Source organism: Anomaloglossus baeobatrachus, chromosome 12 (assembly GCF_048569485.1).
Source record: "Anomaloglossus baeobatrachus isolate aAnoBae1 chromosome 12, aAnoBae1.hap1, whole genome shotgun sequence".
Lineage (NCBI taxonomy): Eukaryota > Metazoa > Chordata > Amphibia > Anura > Aromobatidae > Anomaloglossus > Anomaloglossus baeobatrachus.
The window spans coordinates 93,060,668-93,069,926 of record NC_134364.1 but is presented as its reverse complement, the minus strand read 5'-3'; the positions used below and the strand labels follow the sequence as shown (position 1 = coordinate 93,069,926).

The window sequence follows — 9,259 nt, the reverse complement described above, 5'->3', positions numbered from 1 at the left end:
GCACTACAGCATTGATAAGGAACTTATCTATATTATTGCTTATTATGATCTTCATTATACATTATTAAAACACTAAATTCAAGTAACTTACTGTAGTCAGTAAGACAAAGTTTGTACCAAAATAATAATTATTGCAGTAACCAGCATCACCTTGAGATAATAGTAGTAATACCATTGAGACTCCAATGATGAGGAATAAGGGATTTCTGCTCTAAAGACATATAATTGACCTCAGAAGACATAAACCCAATTAAACAACAGTACCGCAGCACGACAAGTATATAAATGGGCAAGTTATCGGATTGGAAATTTTGCTGGGGCTAATGCTGTTGTCGATGTGGAGACTCTGTGATGATTATACCAATATGGAGAAGTCAGCAATGGATGAATCCACTGAATAAGGAAGCGCGTGGCTATATGTAAGCTCATATAACAGCTAATGTTTTAGGGCTTGTTCACATGTCAGTATTTTGTATGCTAAAATGAGAAGTGGCACTTACAAAAACTAAAATTGAAAAATTGACGCCCGATTTGTGTTTTGGAGACACTCATGGTTTCGGAACATACTAATGTGTGAACAAAGACTTGGGCTTCAATGACACAGAATTCACATTTATGAGTTGGGATTGTTTATAGTATTTTAAATTTGCAGAATCTCATAATTAGTCTCCTGCCCTTAAAAAGAAGGTCGGGTGTGGTAATTACAGGAAAAATGGGCTTTCTCTATGAGAAACATTGTGAAACTTGGACACTTGACAACTGCTTGATTGCATTTTGTGAGAAAGAAAGCAAGGAGAAGAGGTATATATGAAACTTGTGACAGACCTCCTGCATGTGAGTTGCTGTGAATTTTTCTCAGAAGGGGATATTTAAGTGGTCCTTAAATCTAAATTTGGCAGAATTTAAAAGTAACAATCAGCCCTTCTTCGCATTGGAGAAATTTGAGGTTGCTCCCATATCACATATGAGATTCACTCCGGTTAGGGAGGAAAAACTTAAAAAGAATCTGTCAGCATGTAATCTGACAGCAGCATGAGGTAGGGAAAGAGACCCTGATTCCAGCAATGTATCACTTAATTTACTGGTTAAAGCAGTTATGATAGTCATAGTTTTTTCTGAAGCAGATCTAGCAGGGCACGGAATGTTTAACTGTGGGTAACCCTGCCTCAACCAATCAAAAGCAATGATTATTTAAAAACTGCAAAAAATAGACTACTAAGTGATACACAGCTGGAATCAGAGTCTCTTCCACTACATTATGGCGTCATGGGTGTGTCCCGCTCGGGGCAGCCCTCTGGCGACTCTGTGTCAAGGCGAGTCCTCGTGTCTGAATGCAGCTGTGAGGTTTTACCTTATCCTTTGTTGTTTCCCCTGTCTGTTGAACCTTCCTTTAATGTTGTGTTAGTGCAGTGGTGGGACTAGCAGTCCTCACCTGCCAGCCCACTAGCCATGGTTATCGTAGAGCTTCCTAGGGTTTCAGGTATCCTGCTTGGTGATAGGTGCCGAACCTGTATAAGGCTTTCTAGAAGTGCAAGGTGTGGCTGCAGGTGAGTGCAGGAGGTGTCCCATCATCCCCCTTAGTAGCGCCAGGGTCCATCATTGCTATAATGGCCCTAGTGTACAAATTGTTTGTTGTAGTGATCCCCTTGTTTGTTGTGTGTCTCACCAAGCACTGGACCCTCCCCAAGTCTATGCATGACAGTCTGGGTCCAGAAGGTCACATTGCCTTATTATGCGCAGGTCTGCAGATTGTGTTTAAATGTATCTGCTTTCTTTAGGTGCTGGAGGGGTTAAGGATTCTTTCCTATCTGGCTGTCCTTTGTAGCCTTGATTTCAGATGCAGCGCCTTGTGATATCTCCCTTTCCCTATAAGAGGTCAGATGTCTCACCATCTCATGACAGTTATAGAATCTTCATTTCTAAGCTGCTGTCTTCTTTGGAAGGGGCCAGTCTCTGGAAGAATTTGGGTGTCTTAAAAAATTGCAGCTGTGGTGCTTAGCTGCATTGGAGGAGTTTGGAGTGTTTTCCTATTTTTTTTATCTGTGTGTCTACCTTCCCTTGTATTATATTATTGAGTGGTGAGATTAGTGCTCTCTCTGGCCTTCTCACTAGCCAGAGTGAGTTCAGGGTCTAGGCACGTGATCGGCGGTGAGGGAAAGGACTAGTATAAGAATGTTAGGGAGGGTGGGGAACATCGTCACATGAGTGCAGGTGGTTACCTCGCTCCCTTCTCCCTAGGACCAGGGCCCACAGTGTGTATCCTGTGTGTTGCGGCGCTTGCTGGAGGGTTCAGTTGTACCTGGCAGAACCACGATAGTCACTGCGTGAGACACATTACATAGCAAAGAACAGGTGACAGATTCCCTTTAAAATGGTTATGAAGGGACTTAAAAATTGTAAGGCCCTAGGTCTTGACAGCTTGATTAGAGAATATTTTAGAATTCTTAAGGATCAAATTTCTCCATGCCTCCTAGTTTTATTGAATTTTGGGAGAGGAAATACCTATCATTTGAGACCTTGCAGAAGAAATATGACACATTCTGACTTATCGACAATTAATAGGGTTTCTTATATCCCAGCCTTTCAAAGTTAGGTGGAGAATGATTAGATGGGGCTTTTGAACTAATGACACAATCTCCCTCAACCAGATCTCCTTTAGCAATACTATATTCTAAACTAAAAGTTACATACCTGATCTGGATATCCTAGGCTCCGCTTCCTTCCCCCAGATCTGCTGCTCTCTGTTGTGCTCCATGTCGGGTTTTGCAAGTTGCCTAGCATGGATCAATGACATCATCTCCTCTAACTTATTTAAGGCCCACAAAGAGACACTTGTGTCTTGGGATTCAGATTCCAGACTTTTTTGTTTGGTATGCTCCGCCATCTGTGCTTATTGTGCTTGAACTTGCATTCATCCCTGCTGGATCTCATTTCCTCTCGCCTACTGCTTCAGATATTGCTATTTGTTCAAGTCCTCCCAATTCAATGTGTCTGCGAGAAGGCCGAACCATCCTGAGGCTTGGAGAATCCACCTCACTTGATGAGCCTAACACTAAAGGTATGATTCCACTTGAGTATGACTCGTGCGAGTCTCGCATTGGTATCACACGGCACGGCGCACACTCTCCTGATAGGAGCTGGTCGGCTGCATGTATTTCCATGCAGCTGAGGAGCTCATGTCCGGAGAGTGTGCGGCTGTGCCTGGTGTTACCGATGCAAGACTGCACGAGTCATACACAAGTGGAACTCTGGTCTAAGAGAGAGAATGTTTGGATCAGTGTAGGAAAACATTTTTTTGTAGATGGGAAACAATATTGAAAGATGCTGATATCGCAACAAAAATCAAGAAGGCAGGCAATACTTAAAATGGTAGAAAATGATATCTGGTGTCACATCCCCACCGGAGTCCGCTCCTGCGACTTCTGCTCCGATCGCCAGACGACGCCATGTTCCCACCATGGATAGTGCTGGTGATGGGAGAGGAGTCGGTGCCCGTGGCCTCTGCGGAGCACAGGCTCCGCTCATCCACTAGGCTCGGTTTCCCTGGAGCCTGCAGTACCACTGGCTGACTGTAGGTGGCGTGTGTCTTCCAGCTGAAGTTGCCAACATTCACCTACAGCCAATGGGAAGACACCACACCCTTCTTATTCCCTCTCCTGTCACATGACCGCTGTTTGTATTTTGAGTCCTGTGCGCTGACCTTTGCTTGTTTTTTGACTACCCTCCTGCCTGTCGTTTTTGTACCTTGCTGCCAGTTCTGGATTTGACCTCTGCTTTGTCTCCTCACTACGCACTTGCCTGCCGATTCTTTTCCTGTTTAGCATCTCCTGGTTTTTGACCCTGCTTGACGACCACGGACTACAGCCTACCACAGGTCTCTGGGGCTCTGTGTAATTCCAAATCCCTGTATAGGGGTTAAAGAATTGCAGAGTTCTTGGGGTCCTGCTTTGTGAGCGGCTTTTCTCTAGACTCCCCTTACAGCCAGTCTGAGTCTGTGGCTCCAATCAGGCATTACATCTGGTAAGTGTCATACTGTAAAATCATGCATAACGCAATTTATGGGTTTAATACTCCTCTAATGCTACCTTGCCTGACAAATTGTTGGCATGCCCTAAATGTAAAAAAAATAAAAATAGATTTTTTTTTATTTCATGGTCTGTGGTCTTGCCCCAGATCATAGGCATTTTGGGGGTAAATAGAGAGAATGATTGTGAAAGATTAATCTTGCAATGCATACTCAGAATATGATTGTTCACTCCCATTGGATATCTCATTGCCTCCGCTGATCCACATAATTCTATCAGTAGCAAAAAAAAATGTAATTAGGTAATTGGTTAAACGACAGAAAACATAATATCTCAAGTTAGATACTTCTTAAACATGGAGAGGCTTAATCTGGGTTCTTATTTGTTGGTACATTTATTGGGTCATATATATTTATTATCTTTACTACATTGTTTCTGCATTTTGCCTATAGCCACACTCTCTTTTGAGACACATTTGCTGACATTTCCCATTTTTCTCTCCCTTCCTCCAAATGCCAGTCCTGCACACCAGTCTGTCTCCTGTTCAGTTCATTTAGACTTTTGAAATTTAAGGTACCATCACACTAAAGCCTGCTTTACACGTTGCAATTTCGCATACGATATCGTATGCGATTTGCAACGCCCCCATCGTATGTGTGGCACGTTCAATTTGTTGAATGTGCCGCACAAACGATTAACCCCGTCACACGTACTTACCCGTCCATACGACCTCGATGTGGGCGGCGAACATCCACTTCCTGGAGTGGGAGGGACATTCGGCGTCACATCGACGTCACACTGCAGCCGGCCAATAGAAGCGGAGGGGCGGAGCTGAGCGGGATGTAAACATCCCGCCCACCTCCTTCCTTCCACATTGTGAGCCGGGAGCCGCAGGACGTAGGTAAGATCTGTTCATCGTTCCCGGGGTGTCACACACTGCGATGTGTGCTACCCCAGGTACGATGAACAATCTGACGTGCAATTCTAGAGAAAGGTACGATGTGTATGTGATGAATGTTTTAACGTTCAATCGCAATCACACGTACCTGTCACACACTGCAATGTACCTTACAATGCCGGATGTGCGTCACTTACGACGTGATCCCGCCGACTCATTGTAAGATACATTGCAGCGTGTAAAGCAGGCTTTAGTGACGCTCCAGCGATCCCACCAGCAACCTGACCTGGCAGGAATCGCTGGAGCGTCGCTACACGGGTTGCTGGTGAGCTGTCAAACAGGCAGATCTCACCAGCAACCAGTGACCAGCCCCCAGCCAGCAGCGACGCGTGGAAGCGATGCTGCACTTGGTAACTAAGGTAAATATCGGGTAACCAACACGATATTTACCTTGGCTACCAGCGCACACCGCTTAGCGCTGGCTTCCTGCACTTCTAGTAAGAGTACACATTGGGTTAATTACGATGTTGCTAGTGATGTTGCTTAGTGAGACGTGGCCTTAAGAGACCTTTGGTCACATGACTGTGGAGTCACCAAAGGTCCTTAACCAATCTTATCCTCAGAATACAAATGCTGATGTCCCTTTAGACAGTGGGGGACTGAGAAATTGTGCAGTTTGATTCCGCCTAATGCCAGCTCGATTGTAACTAGGGTTTAGTTTTGAAGTAGGGCTTGTATTTCAAGCATACTCCAAAAATCCTGTAAAATCATGCTAGGGTTTGTCCAATTTTTGTGGAAACATGATATTTGGGGATTTTTTCATTGATTGTTCTGACCATCTTTGTGATAGTTTAATCTGGAGAAGTTCTAAGAGTTAAAGGTAGTTACCTTTTCCAAAAAATTGTATCTGTTGTTATCTCTCCTTTCCAAAACGCAACATGGTATTTGCTGGCAGATCAAAGGCAATATTTTGTAAAGGTCAAGGTAACCTTTAATCAAATTCACAAAGAATGTGGGAGGAAGTGGGGAGCTAGTTTCGGGATGAAGTGCTGTTCTTTCTTTTCTAAAAGGTTTTACTTTCATCCTAAATATGTTCTATGATTCACTTTCCAATTTGTTAAGTTTTGTAGTCAGATACTGTATATATAATGTAAGTTTGTATAATCCAATAATAAGAATTGGAAAGAAAAAAGATGATAAACAAGATAGAAAAAAATAACAAAACTAAAAGAGAATACAAGCCAAACCAAAAATTGCTCAATATTTCAGTATTTTTCATTGAATCGCTGAATTGTAAGATTCCACCACAATCTCAGGAAACATAAGTCATGCACCCGGCACTATACAGCTGAGCTAGTCAATCTCTATATTCCTCTATATTCCAAGGTGCCAAACTTCTGATTCTATTTTCTAGTTTTAATTTTTCCTGTTTTTTCTGTTGTGCCTATTTTGAAGTCTGTTTTCTACTTGTTCTTCTGTTTTTTTCCCTTGTTTGCCACTGTGGACGTGGCTTTTCTAATCCTAATGTTCACGACTTTTTAAAAAGTCACAAAAAATGTTCATACAATGTACTCTTTTTCCCAGATTGTTTCTTTTTGTTCATATGGTAGAGTTGTGTATAATATTTTAACCAGTCATACGACTTTTTACACTAATAGGGTACAATAGATATAAAAGACAAAAATAAAAGCACTTTTTATTTTGAGCAAAATTAGTGAATTTGCTGGCACCATTTTGAAGAATTTGGCACCAAAAACACCAACGAATACTACAAGACAAAGAGGAAAAAAGGCTTAAATAGAAAAAAGCAAATAATGAATTGGGCCCTAAGAGCTTTACTGGCCTTCAAGTATTTTGGTCCCCTTCCAGGACTTTAATATTTCAATGATACCCAGTTAGAAAAAATATTCTGCTGACTTTTTCTTCTAGCAACTTAATTGTTTCTGTCCTTGAAATCCTAACTTGCGCTTGTACATCTTGGCTTCCATCTTTATTTTTTTAAATTGGCTGGTCCCAGGGACCTGTGTTAACATACAAGCACATGGTTCAAGATCACAACTAGGCTGTATTATGGAACTGTAATAATGATGGAAGCACCATGGCATTACAACCTGGATGGTAGTACTCTATTGGTGTGCCGTGATGTATTTCTATGAAGCAGTGTGCAAAGTGTCTTCAGCCATTCGAACCCTAGGGTGCCCTTCACAGTGCCTAAAAAAGATTTCTGGGGCTAGAGGAGCTGACGGATCCGTAAGTACTCAAACAAATTAGCTGTTGGCCAAATGATCGTTTAGACTACAACTATTTCCTCCAACTGCTCTATACATGGCCCAGCACTCCATTTGTTTTCTACAAGAGGCTCCTCTGGTGGTTGCTTATCTCCCATAGAACAAAAGGTTTGGCCATTGGCGATTCATTGGCCAGACTGGTCTCTCCTTCCAGCAGAGGAAGAGACATGAGTCCCCCATGCTCTTCAAATTGCCGATATTGTCAGGTTCATCCATATTTTGTGTAATGTATTTGGGGGCCTTTAGACATCAGCCTACAGCTGAACAGTGCTTGTCTCAAGCTTAGTCATCAGTTTTGTGATTTATAACATATTTATAAAGGGGTGAGATTATTATGAGATTATAAAGAATTGTCTGCAATAATAGTACCTGATATTGTTGAACAGACAGATTCAACTAACACTTATTCCATCCCCAACCTAATGGTCCATCATACATAAAACTCAACTAGCAGTGCCACATGATCCACTATAGTGTCAGTGTGTTGGGAAAGCACCAGAAATAGCACAGCTCTATCAATACTAGTTATGTCCTTTTCCTTATTTAGGTACATCTGGAGAAGTGTAATGGAACAGATCAACCAAACAAGTGTGAAGTCATTCATCCTTCTTGGTCTTTCCGGCATCCCTCATCTTCAGGCAATCTACTTCCTGCTATTCTTGATTATATATACCATCACACTGACAGGAAATGTCCTATTAATTGTCGTAGTGAGGGTCAACAGTCAACTGCACACACCTATGTACTTCTTCCTCAGCAACCTCTCATTCATTGACATCTGTTTCTCTTCCACCATCGTGCCCAAATTACTCATAAATACATTGTCTCAAGACAAAAGCATTTCCTTCCTAGGATGTGCCTCTCAGATGTATTTCTCCCTGGCATTGGGCGCTACGGAATGTATAACGTTGGCGGTGATGGCCTACGACAGATATGTAGCCATTTGCAATCCCTTACGATACCAGATCATAATGAACACAAAGGTATGTATATGTCTGGCTGCTTTTTCTTGGACTGTAAGCTTTTTAAATGCCATAATCCATGCTGCCTTCACCTTCCAGTTGCCTTACTGCAAGTCCCACCATGTCAACCACTTCTTCTGTGAGATGCCACCACAGGCTCTCCTGTCGTGATACCTTATTTAATGAAGTGGCTGTGTATATCTCTGGTGGATTAATTGCACTTTGCTCTTTTTTGTTGACTTTAGTTTCTTATTTTCACATCATAACCACCATCTTGAAGATCAATTCCACCAAAGGAAGATACAAGGCGTTCTCCACCTGTGCTTCACACCTAACTGTGGTTTCACTTTACTACGGGACCATTATGTTCATGTGTTTACGTCCCCGACACAGTTACTATCCAGATCAAGACCGAGCCATTGCTATTCTATACACTGTGGTGACTCCCATGTTAAATCCTATCATCTACAGTATAAGAAATAAGGATGTCACCGAAACCTTAAGAAAGAAGTTCTCCAGAAAAGAAAATTATTGATAATAAAACAAAGTCCAGCCAACATGAATACCTTCAGGAGGAAGTGGAACTCAATAGTGCCTCCAGAAAAAGTTCCAAAATACTTTTGAAGTTCTGGTAGGGTTTATGGGGTCAAACAATTAAAATCTAAGCCTCAACGTAAAAGAAGAATGATGGGGGGAGGGAATGGGACAATGAAAGTGTGTTTACAAGCACCATATGTTGTTTGGGGGCAAATCTCTTGCCAAATGCTTTATGTTTTTGGACTACAGGTGGAATTATAAGTGTCTCAAAGAACTTCCTGTTACATCTCTAGTTGGACCTGCTCCACCAACATCTGCCTTTTTCACTAGGTGTCTCCGTATTCATCCTGTGCGATGCGCTGATGATAGAGGAGATGCTATGACCAATATCGCTGGGTGGCGCAGGCTTTATCAAACCTGACGTGCTAGTATAGCTGGGACTCATGGTAGTGTCTAATTAGGTAAAATGGGTGTGTATTCTACAATAGCCCAGGAGGTGTAATCAGCTCCATGCTGCATACTGCAGAAAGTTGCCAATGACTGTTTGCT

At 42.3% G+C, this 9,259-nt stretch overlaps 1 protein-coding gene across 1 annotated transcript; it reads left to right on the top strand.

Moving 5' to 3' along the window:
* The first annotated feature begins 7,777 nt into the window (after positions 1-7,777).
* LOC142258266 (olfactory receptor 2D2-like) lies at positions 7,778-8,763 on the top strand. The gene is given in 2 exon segments (XM_075330792.1): positions 7,778-8,340; positions 8,342-8,763. Coding segments are annotated over 2 exon segments (930 nt in total). The 3' UTR covers positions 8,709-8,763.
* Positions 8,764-9,259: the final 496 nt, after the last annotated feature.